This window comes from Leptonotus elevatus, chromosome 6 (genome assembly GCF_054856555.1).
Source record: "Leptonotus elevatus isolate MCC_2025b chromosome 6, RoL_Lele_1.0, whole genome shotgun sequence".
Taxonomy (NCBI): Eukaryota; Metazoa; Chordata; class Actinopteri; order Syngnathiformes; family Syngnathidae; genus Leptonotus; species Leptonotus elevatus.
Genome location: NC_141244.1, coordinates 16771446 through 16791913, shown reverse-complemented (window position 1 = coordinate 16791913; position 20468 = coordinate 16771446). Strand labels below are relative to the sequence as shown.

At 40.6% G+C, this 20468-nt stretch overlaps 1 protein-coding gene across 3 annotated transcripts in view; it reads right to left on the bottom strand.

Annotated features, from left to right (window-relative positions):
• The window catches only part of galnt1 (UDP-N-acetyl-alpha-D-galactosamine:polypeptide N-acetylgalactosaminyltransferase 1), a 43052-nt gene that overhangs the window by 2107 nt on the left and 20477 nt on the right, over positions 1 to 20468 (bottom strand). For 2 of the 3 annotated variants that reach the window (XM_086078316.1, XM_086078317.1), the window contains exons 2-12: positions 19293 to 19386; positions 12547 to 12943; positions 8056 to 8222; positions 6198 to 6325; positions 6025 to 6104; positions 5687 to 5857; positions 3790 to 3907; positions 3488 to 3668; positions 1820 to 1959; positions 1640 to 1738; positions 1394 to 1528 (exon numbers count right to left, since the gene is read on the bottom strand). In XM_086078316.1, the coding sequence (XP_085934442.1) occupies positions 1394 to 1528; positions 1640 to 1738; positions 1820 to 1959; positions 3488 to 3668; positions 3790 to 3907; positions 5687 to 5857; positions 6025 to 6104; positions 6198 to 6325; positions 8056 to 8222; positions 12547 to 12929 (1602 nt within the window). In that variant the 5' untranslated portion in view covers positions 12930 to 12943; positions 19293 to 19386. The remainder of the gene's footprint in view (positions 1 to 1393; positions 1529 to 1639; positions 1739 to 1819; positions 1960 to 3487; positions 3669 to 3789; positions 3908 to 5686; positions 5858 to 6024; positions 6105 to 6197; positions 6326 to 8055; positions 8223 to 12546; positions 12944 to 19292; positions 19387 to 20468) is intronic. The other variant, XM_086078318.1, reaches the window with a different exon arrangement.

Here is a 20468-nt window from a genome sequence, read left to right as displayed (position 1 = left end):
AACCACCATTTAGTTCACACATACATCAATAGATCTACATGAGTTGATTTAAGAGGATATAACTACTAATTATTTATTATCTTGTGTGCATGAGCATTAATAAACACCAACAAATTTAGCCTATGCTAAACGGTTCGCAATCGCGATTAGCATTAGCGCGCTACCAATGACCATTTACTGTAAATAAAAAGTAACCATGATTTAGTTCACACATACATCATATACAGTATCTAAATGAGTTGAATTGAGTGGCTATAACTACTCGTTATTATCTTCTAAGCATGAGCATTATTAAACACCAACAAAATTAACCTATGCTAAAAGGTTAGCAATCGCGATTAGCATTAGCGCGCTAGCAATGGCCATTTAAGGTAAACAAACACTACCTATTACCTGCTATTACTTCACACATACATGATGATATCTACAATACACATGCCTCTTAAAAGTCACTCACAGATGATGCTTCTACAATAGTCCAATGAATAAACAAGTGGAGTTGCCTGTTAGCTACAATGAGCTAAGTAACTTCCTGTCCACTGCGTGCATCTGCAAAAAAAGGTCCGTGTGGAAACATGGACGGCGGCGCAAACATGGTTTCTGGCGGAGCTTCGAGGCAGACATTTTTAGTCGACATATTTTTAAAGTCGACTTATTCAACTTTTTTTCCCATCCCTACACTAAATATAGAGCAGAGGAAGCGAGTGATTAGAGACTTGTCTCAGGAGATTAGAAAGAAAATGATAGAAAAGCATGTTAAAAGGTAAAGGTTATAAGACCATCTCCAAGCAACCTGATGTTTCTGGGCCCACGGGTACACATTATTCGGAAATGTCATTTATTGAGATTCACTTGTATAGTATTTAAGATTCATGTGCACATTTCCATGTATTCTAATTTGTCACTATCTCATCTGAATGGACTTGGGCTTTGTAACCAAAGAGTCACGGTTGAAGTCCCGCTGCTACAAGGCAAGGCACAGACCCCACGAGCCCAACCGATCCAATTGACAACACAAATATACACCGGAGTGTGAATTGAATTTCCCCACTGACGTAATATTATGAGTTGAATCAATTAAAAACGTAATTAGACTTTTGTGTTGCTACAATCCGCTTTGCCGCTGGGATTTCTCCATTCGCTGTGGGACTAATAAAGGCTTGTTCTGTTCAAAACCGACAGGAGCAAAGTTCAACGAGCAATAAAGAGGACCCCATTGTGAATAAGTGACTTTTAAACTGCTTGTTTACAAATAGTTGAGTCTCTGGAGTGTACCATGTGAACTTGAATGTCAATTCATCTTCAGTCTTCTGCCTACTTCTGAAAACGTGTCATCCTGCACTTGCACAGCTGCAAGAGGAAGAAGGCCCAACCTCCTGACAGTTGCACTCACCACGGTGTCGTACTCCCACAGCTGGTTGCCTTTGAGGTGGTGACACTTGAGCATCATGACGGGCCCGTTTAATTTGGACACGTCCAGACACAAGTCGTCTGTTCGGATCTCCTTATTGGCCGTGTAGGAGAACACCTGCAAGGAGATCAGCTTACGGTGACGTCTTCAGCACTTTAAAGGCATTATGTCAACGTACAGTAATGATTTACTTCATACGTGATTTTTGAAGAATGAACGTGTTCGTACCTGGTTGCCACCCATGCCGTGGCAGTTGAAAATGCCGACCTTCTCGTTCTCTTTGCGGGCCATGTTGTCCAAACATTGATTGGTCTCCACATTGCGAATCTTTACATGAAAACACACACACAATTACATCTTATTGAGAGGATCAAACCACCACAAAAATACAAGTGTGTGTGTGTATACCTCCCCCAGGGAGTAATAGTGTCGAGGAATCTGAGAGTCGGGATAGACGTTTTCCAAGTACCAACTGAAAGGTTTACATTGAAGTTTCTGTCTGAGAGCTGAGCGAGACGTGATGTCACCGTAGTCCACTTTGGTCACGCCTGAGGATACGCACGCACGCGCGCACACACACAGTCATTTTGTCAGTAGAGTGTGGTTGAATCGAGTGCACCGTGAATCCACCAGGAATAACATCAAAGTCCGGGTTTTTTTTTCACCTCAACATTAAGACCCACTTTTATTCCATTGCTTTTAGTTCATCATGAATTGTGTGGTCCTTGGGGTCTTTTTGTTTTTTCTTTCTTCTTCTTCTTCTTCTTCTTATTAGTAGTAGAAATTATTTTTATGTTTTTAAATAATTTTAATGTATTTATTTCTTTATTTTACTGACTGTATTTAAAAAATATATAGTTTACTAGATTTTATGTGTATGATAGTGTGCGGATCTCAATGTGCAGCACTTTGGAAACACTTGTTTAGAAAATATACTATAGAAATAAAATGGATTGGATCGTTTACAAGTTGTAGATGGTGAAATAAGTAATAGTAGTGATGATGTAGGCAAAAATATATTGCTTACTAAGGAATAAATCAAACTCAGTCAAATATAAGCATAATGAATACTATTAAAAAGCTCGCATGTGTGTATATATGTAGGTAACACATACATATATAGTAGGTATTGTATGTCAAATATTTATATCAAATGGTCAATAGTATGAAGATGTTCAATGTTTTGTGTAAAATGCTCAAAAGAGATAAAAATATGGAATTAAAAAACAAAATTGTATTCATAGTTTCCTATTTAGCCTCCTAATATATTTTTATAATTAATAACAAGTAGGGCTAGGCAACAAACCAAAATAATTAATTAATTGTTTAATTAATCATCAATTAATCGTCTTTTTTAAATTTAATTGGAACAGTGCATGTTTTAAAACTTGAATCGTTGAAAACTTGCTAAATCGTGATGTCGAGTTTTGTCCTCTGGATTATTAAAAGCTGTTTTTATGTTCTGTTACATCCAGATGTTATTGTGAGTTGTCATTTTGCACAAGTGGCAGAATGCTAAATGGGTAGTTTACAAAACATTTTTACAATAGATACATAATTGTGGCATTTAAGCGCAAACTATGAATGCTAAAAGTAATTTCTAATCAGTATACATTATTGTCTCAACATGCATAAGAATTATTTTGGGAATAAATGAAACCTTTAAATACATTTTTGTTGGCTTCATTAGATTGAAATCGTAATTGTCCTGAATGACAACAAAAAAAGACGAGATTTTATTTTTTGGGCCATATCGCCTAGCCCTAATAAGGAAAGTCAAGATGGCACACTTGCACAAATCGGACTTACGGGATGGTAGTTTTAGGGAAAATATTTTATTTTGCATTTTGCTAACATCTCTCCTATGCCAGTGTGTGCGTGTGTGTGTGTGTGTGTGGGTGTGTGTGTGTTCATAAGTTAATTGCTTCTCCTTAGCGTGAAATTACTCCCCAGTCCCGCACTATTGGACCATCACAGCGATATCACACTGTCACCTGGTTAATGGATAAATCACTCCTGATGCACGCACACACACGCACGCACGCACGCACGCACGCACACGCAACAAGCGCTCACCAGGCGAAATTATGTAGAAGAAGCTTTTAAATTCATCCATCCACACTTCCGCCAAGCGTCTGTTGTTTTTGTTGATGATCTGCCCCGTCCCTCCAGGAAAGGTGTAAGGCGTGGCCTTTCGGAACACGTGTCCCACATGCGAGCATGTGACGATCTCCAAAGTTCCGCCGCACTGCCAGATCTGTGAGCAAGAGGCACAGCGGAAGGTCACGAGATGGTGACGGTCGACGTGACCGCCCTCATGAATGTCGTGGGTGGAAGGAGGCGACTCGTGTCACAAAGTTGTGGGCGTGTCCGCTCACTCTGAAAGAGATTTCCAGGTTCTCCCCACCCCAGATGTCCATGCCTGCGTCATACGTGCCAATCTCTTGGAAATAATCTCGGTCGATAGAGAACAAGCCTCCTGCCATGGTGGGAGTCCTGCAAAAGAAAAAGAAAAACTTTGTGGTTTCATTTGCTGTGTTTTAATGATCACATAGGAGAAGAGAAAAAGATGGAGGGAAGATCAACATCGATGTATGGACGGATAAGTCCCCCATTTTGTGTTGTTTTTCTGCTCTGTTGTTGTGACGATCACGTCTGCATTTAATAGTGGCGGTGTGACAACAACCTGCTTTCCAGTTCTAAAAATAATTTCCTCTCTTTGCAGCAGCGGCTTATTTTTCTTGAAGCTCAGGTTGACTCAAAACAAAAGATAGCATCTTATGTAAAAGGAGAAAATATACGTCGGGGTGCTGTCGTTTAATTGAAAGGAGAAAATAAGAAGTGGCTCGGGTGTCGCAGAACAAATATCATCTTACAAAACAGATAAGAGTCAAACGGGTAGCAAAACAACCCAAACCAAAGAAGCTTAACGATAAAAACAAACAATTGCTTACAGCTAAAAATGATATGTCATAATTTGACTGAATTTGAATTTGAATGTGAATTTGATGTGAGGGTGTTTTGTCCATCACTTATGGTGTGTAGTAATTTATTTGCCTGACTTTGTTTAGTTTTTTTATGTGATGTGAGAAGGTAAAGTTGTGCCAAAGTGAAGATTCTGCTTGAATGAAGCATCTTGTTGCTGACATCTTGTTGCTCTTAATAATATATAAGCCGCTCAGTTGTAGAAGAACAAGTTATTGCATTTGCAACAAAACTCAATGTACTTTAGTAAATTATTACTTCCCTTTAAGACCATACAAATACATTTTAAAGAGAAATTGATGGTGCATGAGAATTCTGGTCACTTCCATCATAACCCAAAGTTAAAAAGAGCATTTTGATTTGAGTGATGATCAACCTATGAATTCAAAAATGTTCATGATGTGGTAAAATATGATCATTATCCGACTAGTGATTCCATTGAATACAATCGTGTGTGTTTTTTGCTAAGCCCTTTTCTAACTATGTGATTTCTGAGTCTCGTTCCCTCCTGAAGGGCCGAAGACGTAGCAGTAAATTACAAGGTGCGAGTCGAGCGAGAAGCCATAACAGCACTTGAGTCATTATGGCTTCCCGCAGTCACACTCTCCCAGTTCGTCTCCCAAACGGATGATGTGCGTGCGCGGACATCCAAAAGCTGAGTGGAGGAGCTTGGCATGCAAATGGCTGCTGCATGCACATGGGCCGATAATACCATTTGAGTCATGCTAATTCTTTAATCAGGCATAATCTGCCGATAACGTTTTTATTATACATGCTATTATCATGCTCATCACGTCGAAGCACCGAAACACAATTTTCTCTTTTTGCAGAATTGCTTTTTGTTTGTAATGATAATGACAGAAATGTCCTGCCCTGAAAATGGAAAGTAGGTAGTGCTGTCACTATCAAATACTATATTGATTATTCAGCTGATTAATTACTAATTGAATTAATTACTAATTGGGGAAAGCACGTTTTACAGAAGGTTTGAGAAACAAGTGAAATGCGGTGACGTCGTATGTTACATAAATCATGATAATATGCGTGTGACCTTGAGCATGGAAACAAGAGTAGGAGGAAAAGATGATCGGAAGGCTAAAATTCAGAAAAAAAAACTTCAACTCAGGCTTGAAGACTTCACAAAGGGAAAAATAAATGTCGACTTATACAACAAATAAACTTTCACTATTAATCTCCTATCTCAGTTAAACAGTGAAAAATGTGATGATTGAGACCTCACAGGATGCGACTGTGCACAAAATGTTGAAGTGAATTCCCGCTTTCACGCACCTGACAGGAAGCGTGCGGTCTCCTTTGCGGCGGTCCATTTCTCTCTGGGGCACCGGGTACCATCGGAAGTTCAGCTTCCAGTTGAAGCCTCCGTACGTCATGTCCGAACCCGCCATGTACTCGAAGGTGTCGTCGCTGATCACGTCGATGATGGGACACACCACCGTTGTCCTAGCGCACACGCAAACCATGATCATAAGCAAATGCTCCCTTTTTGTGGGAGTGCTTTGCGTGAGGTGGTGAACACGGCGTGAGTAATTAGCCACCTAATTAACACGAGGGCAAGCCCTCTTCAGACTAGCGTGCCAGTTTGCTGCTTGAGCGTGCGCAGGTCTTACTTGTCTTGTTTGATGCGAGCGAGCAGCGGCTCCAGCCAGCCTATCGTGCATTCGCAGTGAGCATCCAGAAAGGTTATGACCTACAAACCACGACAAGCATAAAAGGAAATGGCAGATTCTCAGATTGTGTCAGTCACATGCAGCGCAGTTCAACAGAGGTGGACTTGACCAACCTGTCCTGTCGAGATGGACGCTCCCTTGAGGCGAGCTCGAATGAGTCCAGACCTCTGATCCATCCTCACCACTCGCACAGGAACTTCCAGCCTTCGGACATATTGCTCCAACGGTCGCTTTAGGAAATCTAACACACACAGGAAGAAAATACTTCTAATAGTACATCATATTTCAGAAGGAAACAAAAACAGGATCTGTATTAAGTGCAACGATGAGTGTTTGGGGGTTAGTTTTCATGTCAATAAAACAGCCAAATAGTCAACAGGCTCTTTGCACACCGAAGCATGACATCATACCCCATTGAGGGTAATACATTTTATTCCAAAAGCAACACAAACAATACGATGAACACTGTTGTGCTACAATAATCAGCATCCAAAATCAATGTCGTTTTTTAAGCTAGCGCAGATTTAAACTCACTCATGATTACACATTTTGCTCTCTTCTCACACCTGGACACGGCAGTGCATGAAAACGTTTCATTAGAAAGAGAAATAGGCTTGTTAAAGAAAGAGATGAACGCTACATTTTGACTTAAAGATTGGCTGGATCCGATGATGGCGTTTGATTCTATAAGATGGGCGAAAGCTACGGATAAGCCTTGCATTTACATTGTGAGCTTTTTTTTCTCCTGGAAATGTTCATACTAACGCTTCCACATCAATATTTTCATCACTAATTGGGATTGTTTATTAGCAAATTGATAACTTAAGCGCATTAGGATAAGTATTGACTATACCTTGTGAATGTAAAGTAATCTATTTGCTGCTCGATGCTTCAAAGAAGGACATTGTGATGGTTAGTTTGAGCAAGTCCTTTTAACACTAATGTTGCAAAATTTTCTCAACTTTAAGGAGAAGTCAACTTTAAAATTTTCTTGACAATGATATGTTATTTGTGACCTCACTAATCTAAACATGACATCCTGATTAATAATGCATTTGTGGAATATGAGTTATACAGCAATATCAAGCCGTTTTTATCCATCCATTTTGCCACTTGTTGTCGACTGATGATGACATCACAGTCGCTCAGGACTCAGGCAACGACCAATCACAGCTGACCTGTTTTTTTGAAGCTGTGATTGGCTGTTACCTGAGACCTGAGCAACTGTGATGTCATTTTCACTTGACAGCAAGTGGCAAAATGGCCGCCTTCTGATATCTGCTAAATTTTGCTGCTTAATTTTTTATTCCACTAACGCAATATTAACCAGAATTCAGTAGTTAGACTAGCTGCACGGAACATAATTGTTAAGATATTTTAAGGAACTTTGACTTCCCCTTTAAAATTCCAAGCGTGTACTTTTGTGAGTGCTTTATCAAGTACGACATTTTTACAATACTGCAAATGTGTGGATCCAATGTAAAAAGAAACATTCTTCCCGGTAGGGGGAAAAAAACATTGAAGACCTCTTCTCAGAAGCACAAAGAATATCACACACATACACACAAACAACCGGGTTTGGATTACAGGCGATCTCTCCTTCCTTTTTTGGCACAGGCAGTTCAAAGTGAACACATGCGCTGGTGTCTTAAAGTTACAGACAACACAAACACCTTTGATTCACACCTGACCTCAGGATGCAATGGGACCGTGTGGTGGCTGCCGCTTGGACGTAATTGCTGAGTGTAATCCCTGCAATTGACGAATTAAAGACCTAATCCCCACCACCAAACGCGGATTAACAGTCCTGCGCAGGGCGGAGCGGCACACAAAGCAGATGCTGACTATATTGGCCATCACTCACCTGATGAAAATCACACCGTCGCTTGAGAAATAAAAATGAGGCTCGAATGAAAATAGAGGCATGGGGTGTGTGTGTGTGTGTGTGTGTGTGTGTGTGTGTGTGCGTACCTCGCTCGCTGGCATCGTCGACCAAAACAATCTCCTCCAGGAGTGTGTGGGGCGAGCGGTCGATGACGGAGTGGACGGTCCGCAGCAGCGTGCTCCACGCCTCGTTGTGAAATACAATCACCACGCTGGTTCTGGGCAGGTTGTCAGGGTAGAGCTTGTTCTTGCACCTACACACGCACACACACAATAAAGAAAAACACATACAGTAAACGCATGAAGGAGGCATTTCAAGATGAACACGTGAATGTATAAATTAATGGAATCATTGTGTCAATCAGGATGTGATAGGCGCATAATCCCAAAATTAGAGACATGCAAATATGTAGGACAGCGTGATGACAGCTGCTTTGTGTTGCTCATTAATTTTTCCTCACGTTCACACTCCTTTTCTCTGTCAAAGCAAGCATCCTGAGAAGTGGTCCGGTGGGAAATTGTATCTGTATAAATGAATTCATATGGGGGTGGCAAATGGTTTAGTATGCATTTAAGACAACGCTCACATTTAATAATATGTTTGCATTATGCAGAACTACAATTGCTTGAATTTATGTGGGACATGTACGCCTTTCACTGGATGGTAAAAGCTCAGATCTTGAAATGATCACGCAAGAAAGTGCAGGGCTTTTAGCCCAGGCTTTGCAGATTAAACATTTTCTAATCGCCTTAGCAGGAAAAATGATTTTACTTTGTAGGAATCTTAAGAAAGAAGATAAGATAGGAAAGAATAAAATATCCGATTAGTGACATAAAAGAAACTCAAAATCAACGCTCATGTTAATGTTAAGCAAGGATGATCATATTTAATTGGGTGACACAGTAACAGTAAGAGACCTGGGTGGGCACGCATCTGGCACACAATCTAGGTCAAAAACCAAAGTAGAGGCCTCAACATGCACACACTGATATTAAAGGATAAGTCTGCAGTTTCTACATTTCTGTAATCATCTGGTAAATCCAGTGGAACGCTCAAAAACAGCAGTGTAACACTTCATAAGCATCTGTACTAGCCATGCCTCGCACCACAAGTCAAATGTCATTTTAATATAAAACAATATTAAGTTATTATTTTTCTTTTTTTCCCCTTAAACCAAGTGTAATTCATTTTTTAATAATTTGATGTACTGTATTTTTAGGAGCATTAGGCACAGTTAAAATCGAATTTGATCAAAAATCAACAGTGCACCTTATGTATGTCTAATTCAAATTATTTTCTATTTATGTTCACATTCTCATCCACACCTAATCACGAGCAGGTGTCTGTTTTCATCATACTGGAACTACAACTACTTCCTATTTCCATGTCTAAGAATCATGGGAAATGTAGTCGCCGGTTCGATCCAACGCAACCTGAGCTTTTCTGGCAGCATATTCCCAATGACACAATGTGGGACTGGACCAAGAGAGCATTTAATATTAGCCAAACTAAAAACACAAGAACCGGTCACCAAACTGGCTCACAATATTATTATGTATTTTAGAGGATCCCGCCTCCGCTCAAAGAAACCCCAGTTCAGCTGCACAGTGAACAAAAATAAGTGAGACAGGCTGTGCTATCTGATATACTGTAACTTAGCATAATAGTGCTAAATCTATCAAATAAATATTTTAAAATAGACACGTTCATTAATATATATATATATATATATATATATATATTTAAAAAAAAGAAGACATTTTCCAAGATTTCAGTTTGTATACAGATCACACACCTGAAGGAACACTGAAAGACTTTGTGCGTCTCCACCCAGTGGACATGTTTTGACACACGTCAGGGTGTCAGTGCGTGTTGATTTTGGTCATGAGTGCCATTTATGCTAATAGACGGGAGGTGGAGCAGCATTTGGCAAAAGAAAATCATGCGCATAATGAGTCACAGGTTGCCTGTCCCACAAAGGAATGGAGGGCATGGTCGAAAGTCAAACCTCACACAAATATGGACATAAAAAATGATGCAGTCCGAATGCAAAAAAGGGGTAAAACATCTCATGTGTTTTTATGAAAATGCGATCATGGAAAATGTTCACGTTACGGATCCACCCATAGCTTGCACCACCACACACTAGCCTATTAAACACACACACACATATGCGCGCACACGCCTATTGGACTGTAATGTCAGAATGACCTATCCCCCCCGCCTTTATTTCACTGGGAATGGTCCTACAGACAATAATGAAAATAAACTGCCAGTGTCTTCACGCTCTGCAGTTTGAGCTAATGGTGACCAACGCCAAATTCATTCACCGGTTTCCTCACACACAGTGTCGATATTGACTCGGTCTTATCTCCTAATTGGAAAAGCAGATAGACGGTGAGAAGGCTGAGGGAAAACAAACCTCGTAACCAACTCTTGTTCAAAGACTAAAACACATTTCACGGATCAATTCTTTCTTTGTAGTCTGTTGAGTGTGTGTGGACATGCATGTGAACGTGCATGTGTGTGCCCTTGCCTGCCAGTCAATATGGGTGCAAAAACCCCTCATTATTTGTACATACATGTTTCTCAAGTGAAAGTATACAATTAAATACAACAGTACGTTAACTATGGTTGTACACCATGTTACACTCTAAAACCAGTTGGGTCAAAAGTAACCCAATTATGGATAAAAAAAACAAAACAATTTGACCCAACTTTTTGGGTTGTTTTATACAAAATTACCTTTTTTTTATATTAGTTTATTTTTTTGTTTTTGGTGTAACTTTCTGGGTTGTTTTAAACAAAATTACCCCCCTTTTTTTTTTTTTACATTATGTTTTTTTTTTGGCGCATATATATACACGTATACATACATATATATATATACACATTAGTGTTGCCATGATACCAACATTTTGACTTCGATACTATACCTGCATAAAATACCTCGATACCGGTACTGAAACGGTACCTTGACAAAACTCTAAAACATCAGCAAAAGCAGCAAAATTAGAACTGACAAAAGAACTTCAAATTATTTGTATTTATTATTAATTCAAAATATTGGGATGCATACATGTTCATTTATGTACATACTGTATATATTTATGTTTATACTGTAAGTGTTTTCACATTGCATGCCGTATTTTTGAAGTACTGTATTTGACTGCATTTGATGTCATCCGTTTTAAATATTGGCAATACAGTGGCACTTCAATGACTCAACGTAACGTCAGTGCGCGTGCATGTCTCTGCTCTTCTCCATTTCGCTCCCAATTAGTTGAATGCGTAATCAAATACTCCAAACTGGGAAGAAAATAATTCACACTCCACTTAATTTTCAGGGAAGTGTCAAAAATGCGTCACACTCTGTGTCTGTTGCTCTGTCAGTCGTCTAAACATTTTCTATGCATAAGCGTGATTTCCTACTGTGTGCCTGTTCATTGAACGCATCTTGAGTCCACTGCAGGAATGATTAATGCTTTTTCTTCTGCTTCTCCGCGAAAAACATTTGCTCTTGTTACAAAACTTTTCTAAAACTGAAAATTGAAAACCACGTTTGTATTGAAAACATGCGTAGCTTCCACTCTGCTTGCGCGCTCCCGTGGAGCCTTAATTAGCGCGTCATAGATGGCCAGCGAGCGCTACACTTAATAAGCTTTAATAAGCTTAATTAGCGCTTCATGCTTTTCAACGAGGAGTGCACCAGCGAGCGCTTCAGTGCGTGAAGCCATCTTCCTGCGCCCTCTCGCACACACGCTGAAAGAGGCGTGTCGCTTACTTAAGGCGTTTTGCACATAACGGTAGATAGGCGGGCATGCGTGTATGTGTACCTGCCTTTAAAACAGTTGGCGGGCTGTCTTGTATTTATTTTTTTAAGTACCGGTACTAAGAAAAAATTATACCAAGCCGTTTTTGACGCCAAAACATCAAGGTACGGTACTGGTACCCCGTGCAACACTAATATACAAACGTATATACATATACATATATATATATATCAAAAGTTTGTGAACCTCTTGAGCAATTTGGACTTTCCAAATTGTTTCAACCTAATTTTGTTGTTCAATCTGAACCATTACATTTTAGATTAGGTTATTTTTTTGTGATTTTTTTAGGGGGTGCAAAACCACACAGAAAATAGGGTCAAATTGACCAAAGTTGTTTTATAGAAAATTATTAATTTCTTTGGTGATCTGGCCCAACCTTTTGGGTTGTTTTATATAAAATTACTTTTTTTTCTCTTTCTTTTTTGCAAAGTAATCAATAAAGTTGGGTCAAACTGACCCAAGCAGAAGATCAGTCAATTTTTGACACAACTGTTGTAGTGTACCCTGTTTGAGAACTGTACTGTATCATACTGAGAAATGTTTGCTACTTTATTTAGCTACATAAGCGTGGTAACATATTAGTCAATATGATGCAGGGTAGTTTTACACCACTGCAAACTACAACCACAATACCGGCTTGGTGAGCCCATCAATGGACAAACCTGACATTCATTCTAAACAGAACCTGAGCTGGCTGCTGGAAACACGAGAAGACGGCTAATTAGGCGCATGCAGGATGCTCACCCTTCGAGCCGGACGTCAGGTAACGATCGATTGAGTGCAATCATGTCAGAAGCCATGAGGTTGAACTGGTTGATCTTAAACATCTCCTTCATCTTCTCCTGGTTCTCCTTTGGGATCACCACAGGCTTCCCCCCCTCCCCGGGCCCGTCCCGCGGCCTCACCAGGGGGTCTGGAGAAGATACAACGAGCTGTTGAGCATGGTTGCTGGTTTCTACGTTGACAATGTGTAAGCATGAATGCTGACCGTCTCGACCAGGCAGCCCTCGCTCCTTCTTGTCGTCACACTTGTTGCACTCGCTAAAGTAGAGCAGGATGAACATGTCCAGCATCACCCACACCAGAGAGGTGGCCAGGACCACTTTGCAGTAGGCGAACCTCCGCATCCTGGTAACGTCACCTGAGATGGAGACATAAAAAAAGAAGGGACTGTGTGAGCCCAGTCAAGCAGTCACATGCATTTTTTTCCCCTCTGTGAGTGCATTTCTTACTCTTTCCCCGTAACTGGAAAGCCCTCCTGCAGTTCATTTTATAAGCACGCTGTCTATTACATTTAGAAAGACACAAAAAGTGTTCTTGAGCATTATTAAATTGCTGACAGAATAACGAGCTAGCATGCGTGGCTAGCAGCGCAAGACTGCGTCAGATGAAAAAGTGCCTTAAAGAGTTCCAAGTGAGGCTTTACTTTTGGGAAGAAACTGACAAGATGGTGTAAAGCATGTGAAACTAAAAAGCTCCAGGTCTGTTTGCATGTCAAATCTGACCAAACACTAGCGCGGTGTAGATTTGACAGATGACGCCGTGGCCCGCAGCTGCTCTACATGCAACGGTAAGCAAGGTACAGCACATAAGACCTCCATAAATTCACCTTTACAATTTGTGGGATAAACGATGTGGAAAATGGATAAATTCATTACTGTATTCGACGTCCCTCATTAAATGCTTAGTGTTTTCATTTTCTCAAGTGTATTTTGCAGTATGTGCAGCCCCAGTGGCACCTTATCATGTAATAATGTCCTGTAACAACTGAAAATGTAAATACAAATTTACACTTGCTCAAAAATGCAATAATGTTATATGTTCACTTTCAGCTACATTTTGTGTTTTAAGAATGTAAGACTGTAATAGACATTCATAGCATAAATTGGAGTGTTAAAATTTTGGTGTCAAGTGTTTTAGAGTTGATTTCACCCCCCCAAAAGTATCATTCGGCATTACATTTTCAGTAGAAATGTTATTACAATATCAGTCAGGATTTTTTATTACATTATTGGTGAAAGTAATACATTTTTGGGTTTTATTAAATTTTTTACTGAATCAAGTGCAATTTTACAGGAAATTATTACTTAATCACCCTGGCTTGATTTGTCCAATTTGCACAGTCCTTCAAGGATGGGGAGCCCCCGAGCAATACAACAGACTCCCTAATTGCTTCCAAAGGCACTGGATGTGTTACTAACTGTGATAAGTCTGTACTTAAAAGCAGAAGTCAACATTGCGCAAATCATATACCAAATGATAATAAAAGCACACTCGGTTAATAAACTTTGAACTTTAACTTGTTAAAAATGTTGATTTTTCAGGGTTAGTATATCTACTACTTTGGTGTTTACGTTTCATTTATACAGTTCATTTATTGAGCCTGTGCACATGATGTCAAAGTAAGTGTTGAAAAGAGACTAAAGTAAAGCAGCAAAGCACATCGATCACAGAGCATCATCCAAAATGAATCTACATTTGACCCATTTTCTCACCAATTTAAAAGTGAAGATGCTTAAACCTCAAGTGATAACTGAGCCTAGCGGCTGCCCGTGTTCTTTGCACGCAACCACTTGTGTAATGGAATGAATGTTTTATAGTAACAAAGCAGTGCTTTTGACACATGGAGGGGGGGAAGAGAGATCTCCATCAGATTTTCCTAAATAACCTGCTGTGTATAAGCCAATTTGCCTTTTGTACATGCAACACGGAAAGTCCCTGCATGCACTAAAGCCCCATCACGTGTGTACACACACATTTACGCACAAATAACACAACGTACGCACTCTCAAGGCGGCGTGAGAGAAGCTGCGACAGTAATTGCTTTTCTTTGGCAGGCAGCGACAGACAGAGCCACATTAAAATTCCTCTGCTCTCCTTTCCGCCTCTCCTGCAGCACCATCTCTTCCACTCTAACTCATCCCTCAGGTTACAGCCGCACGAGCAGAAGGAAGAAAATTAATTTGGCCATGGCGATTTCTCTCTCGTCGCTGGGAGACAAAAAGGTGTTTGTGTATAGCTAACTTGGCCGCAGCTCCGCTTAGTTTAGCTCGGGGAGGATGTAGAACTGCAGAGCAGCGTTTCTAAATTCCACCTGATAGGATTGCGGTGCCACAAAGTGCCATGCAAAGCAGAATGATAGAGTGAAGATCTGCTTGTTCTCCCGCCACGGCCAAAGACTGGCTGTATTTTCAGTGCAGCAGTTTCACAAGGTTAAAAACTGCACACAAAGTTTGTCTTGATTTCAATTTTAGATTAAAACTTCAGCAAAAGCATTTACATTGTGGATTCACTAATCTGATATGATCAAGATGCATTTCTGTCAATTAAACAAGCTATAAAATATTATTTTATGGTCATATCAATTCTCAGACTTGCAGGTTCACAAGACCTTGTGGAGTTATGCACACCCAATATATTGTGTTGCATCTCTAAACGCATGTGTCTCCTGTGACGCAGGTTGGGCTCATCTCAGTTAGAGCATGCTTTGAAAGCACTGTTAGATGATTCAGACTAACAAATAGTCTGGGGTGAGGCTACTGTGTGACTGTCGTAAGAAATCATTATCATTTATTTACAGAGTTATTTTGGTCCGGTACGAAGAAGCCAAGTCAAATATATACCAGAACTTTTAACAATAACAATGGCCCAAAGCTAGCACTAACACAACATGAGGTGTCCTGGCTGGTCTATCGATATTTCAAACCACCAAGTAGAGCCACTTAGGGCTGCCATGGCAATGACATTTATGGCATTCTCGCTTTGAAAAGCTAGAGTGTCATCTAAATGATTTGGGGTAAGTCAAGCAATAAGTCGTTAATCTTGAGGAAACCTACCAGACCTGTCAAATGAGTTCATATTCCAGGGAATGTGCCGTTTAAGCGTGTTTTACAATGACAAACTTACAGACAGTACAACTAAAACAGTTCTTGGTTAGGATCACAAACCTTTTGGCAATGTATTCCCCTCTCTTAATTCTCTTTTGTTTGGAGACAAATTTAATGTATCCTTTGTAGTAGGTAAGGCAATTGATATATATATATATTTTTTTAAATTACAATTCTGACTTGGAGCCAATTTAGCCTTACAAGTCTTGCCCAAGGACACTTTGACAGAAGAGCCAGATTATATCCACCGACCGTTCAATCAGTGGACATTGAGCCACAGCTGCCAAAACTCCCTCTTTGGCATTACCCAATTGCGCAGATATTAAAAAAATATTATTGATCATGAGCACGGCTATGTGCATTTACATGTGATTGAGATATGAATGACCAACAGACAACTCCCAGACATACATACAAATTTGACCCACACTATCCTACATTTGTTCTATTCAACAGTGAACCACATTTTTGTCTCTCAAGTCCTCTGCTCATGCTAGTGGACATTTTATTCGCCGTCCATTGACCTGCACTTTGAAGCCGGATATAGTTACAACTGTGAGTGGGTGAATGCACAACAAGATTGGATATTACCTGGCTGGGAAAGGTTATTCAATAGTCAGCAGAAAACAAGCCCGTATTGTCCATCCATATTAAGTCTGTATTATGTGGTGCACTGCGTACTGAATGGTACCCAGTTTCACGCATCCCTGGCATGTTCGTTGGCTAAAATTTAGACTAACGAAACTCAAAAGCAGGGACAATTTGCATCACACTGTCCCAGCAACCACCTACAGGTAGCACTAATGCTACCTTGTATGTATCATGCCACTTCAGTTGAGGCATCCTTTGGAGTGGTGATAAAGGAACACAGCACATATTTGTTGTTTCTGTACCATTTTCACCTTTTGACATTGAGCAATTTTGAAACACACAGCCAAACTGTACTTGGTAAGAATGGGACTGTGTGAGTGTGTATGTGGAGGTGTTGCATTTGTAATGGTGTGTCAGTTTAGTTTATGTTGGTCTCTCCCTCGGCTCTTTGATGCCTCCTTTTAAAAAGGCAGCCTTTTGGTGATATTAAACAGACCCACAAGTCTGCACTCTATCTTCCTTCTCCATTTACATATCACCCTCACTCTCGCCGTCTTTTATATCCCCATCCTGGTCATCTGCATTTATCTCTCGGCCGCCTCAGACGTTTCAAGAGCGGTTGCCATCGTTACTTGTCTTGTAGTATACAATTTCCCCTTTGCACCCTCCGCTGTCTCTTCCAATCCCCTCCTCTTCTCTACTGACTTAACCCTGCTTCAGATGTTGCACAAGCAGAGGATCTAGAGTGTTAGTCTCCTCATAATTATATGACTGCGAGGGAAGAAGCGCCCTTCAGTGGATGTAATATTTATAGTTTAAGTAAATGAAATCAAGAAAGCGAAGAAGATGCTGTTTGTATGTGAGCTTTAATGAATGGGGCGTATGTGTTGTACTGTGATGTTATAAACGACTGACATGTTTGTAGAGTGTCGACGTGCCGAAAATGACTGAAAAGGAAAAAAACATGTCGACACGCTGTCCCCAGGTCATGCGGGCTACATCAACAATTTCCAAGACAACGCTGATGGCAGCGCTGATTGAACTGTGGTAATGCCTCAACTGGAGCAGAACAAGGCGCCGGCTGATATTAAGGAAGTGAAACAGAACAAAACGGCCCTGAGCTTCGTATTCAACCACTGATGCGGAGTAGCTTGATAACACAGACGCTCAGGGCGAAGGAGCTGGGGTCACTTCATAACCAGGCTGTGACCTTGACAGCAAAACACACTGCAGGCCAATAAGGAAGGAAAGGATAACGAAGCAAAGGAAGCCAAGGAACAAAATATTTATGTTCATGTATATCATCACTGTCCACTATCCATTAAGTTCCCTTAATAATGAATGTGACTTCTTCCCCACGTAGTGTTATATAAGGCAAGTAATAGTTTCTGTTGTTGTGGCTATGGTACTTTATTTATACGCCGCTTTTCGACCTTACAAGGCCCTCAAAGCACTTTACATTCGACTACTCATTTACATACTGATGACGCAGCATCAGGAGCAACTGGGGGTTCAGTATCTTGCTTAAGGATACTTCGACGTGGTCACATCGGCATGGGATTGAACCCACAACCTCTGGGTTGGGAAACGACCACTCTGAGCACACCACTAAGCCACAACCACCCTAAGGTTATGTCAGGTTATGTGTAAGTTTCCCTTTTACTGCAAATTAATATTGGCTCCAAATATCGATTATCGGCCTCCTTAACTACTAATTATCTGTATCAGCCATGAAAAAAAAATATCGGTCTATCACTTTAAAAAAGAAAAGAGAAAGATTGTGGAAACACACTATTAACGCCCATAAATTTATAAACCCACAATAACAAAACGCTGATAAGAGAATGCATACTAAAAAGTGACTATCATTCAAATGTACCCTCACCAAAGATAATGAGAGTCAGAGCGAAAAAGGAAAAAGGAAACAAAGAGGGAAAGTGCCCACAAAAGCGAAAAACTGCTTAAATTGATTACCAATTTAAAGCTTGGCATGGGCACAAAGTGGAATTAAATACTCCAATCATTCCTACGTTCTCAGCCAAAGTCAATACATATTACTGTCACAGGGCTAACATCCCCCCCACCCCCCCCCCCCCCCCCCCCCGCACCGCACCATCCTTCCTGGAATGCATGACACCGCTGTACTGTAATTGCTCCTCTACCATACCATCATTATTTGAAGACAAAAATAATCAGCATAACAGCAAATAACACAAAGAGACACAGCATGCGTTAAGTAAACACACAAATCCGTATCGAGTCACAACACTAGCAGACTAAGATGTTTGAAGCAGCAGGTTTGTGTCAGTGTGTCAGCTGTTCTCCGCCGGCTACTCCCACGCTCGCTCCCAGGCACTGCCGGCAAAATTTAAATGGCTCTGTTATCAAAGCCAGGTTTGGCCAGCCCACTGACCACTTAAGTACACTCAGTTTCTATCACCAAAATGTGAAAATGCTCCTTTACTGACATCTTTACACTCTCTAGACGTGAAAAACTGGAAGTGCCGTTCTGTCCAAATGGTCAAACATTTCCAGGAGTTAAAATGAATAATGTTACAAATAGACAACAGCTGATTAGTTCATGCTAAATCTGTGTTAGCATACAAAAACAACATGTTTTGTCATATTTGTTAATATCAGTACGACTTGACAGAAGTACATGAAAAAAAAAAAGATCTGTGAAAAAAATGAATCTGCAATCTCTGGCCTCATCCTTTAACCTTAAATCAGATTTTTAAAATGCCACAGCGCCAAGAAAGAACAACCAATAAGCACTGCTGCCATCTTATTGAAGCTGGATATGTGTTCGCTGTGACTAATCATCACAACTATGCACTTTCATAATTGCATGCCATTATAAATGACCATGTTTGACAATTGCGCTGGTGTACATTAGCGAGGGGCGCCTCTTTGGTCAGAGACTTGAAGAGTGGAGGGATTAGTGAAGTAAGGTTACATTGAAATCTTGCAAGCCAGCAGTTTTAAACTGTAAACTCTCCCTTTAACTCGTACCTGTCTCTGGTCAGATGCAAAGGGGCTCCACCGGCAAAGTAGGCAGAGCGTCAGAGATCCCACTTCCTCCTTTTCTCGTCACTCCAACATGCTCCTGAAAGAGAGCAGAAAGAAACAGACCAGATGAAACAAACAGCATGACGTTGACGCAAAAAATACGTCGCCGCAATAACTGCACGTCGATGCGTCACTTTTGCCGTCATCGCGTCAGCGACAGCCAATTCGGCAATTCTCAACACAAGGAACTGAACCGGTGTAATAGGTTTGGGGCACTTAAGAGGAAAATAGGCTCTGAATGCTGAGTGTTCAGGTCAGCTTTAAATGTTGAGGCTCAGTTATTTGGTGAGCCATAAATATCACATAAAGTACTTTTTAAAATGTTTTTAAAGCCCTCCAAATCAAGTCGACAGCGTACTACGTTTGAATTCAACCTTTAAAATCAAAGCATATTTGGGTATAGCTCAAAAGACTCACAGGCGGTTACAGCAACTAAAATTCTTGAGAACCAGCCTAAAATGTGTTTTCCCGGTCACAGGGTCAGCATCATCACAACAGTGAAAAACGCACTGCACCATGCAAAGCCTGGAAAAAGACCAAGGTGTTTCATTTTCACCTCAAGGGATGCAAAGCATACACGGGACGAACAGAGTGAAAATGCTCTCCTCTACGACCTCAAACAGATTTCCCGGTTGTGCTTACAGAACACCGAGAACACTTATCTCGAAGACTGTCAGTGTCGCAACGGACATTTCCCTTATCAGTGGAAATGCATCATTATTCAGCGAAATGAAACGCGGCCCTTGGAAAGTCTACAACTGTCAATCATTTACACCTTATGTTCATTTGTATGTTGTCAGAAATCAATCAGCCTTTGTCCTTGTCAGCAGACCCTAAGGTCAAACACAACCACAGATTCTGAGCGGCTTGACGCATGATGAAAGGCGATGCAGAGATGGCGGAACAGAGAGATTGACAACTCAGTGATGCTCATTTCACTGGATTAATCGTCTATTTTTGAAAAATCCACAGAGAATGCAGATGAGAGGGAATGTGACTGAGTGTGGGCAAAGGCATGTATGCATGTGTGTGTGTGTGTGTGTGTGTTCAATCTAGTTGTTGGCCTACTTTAAAGCCAAGTTATCATTGTGGCCTACTGGGGCTTTATATTGCCAGCCT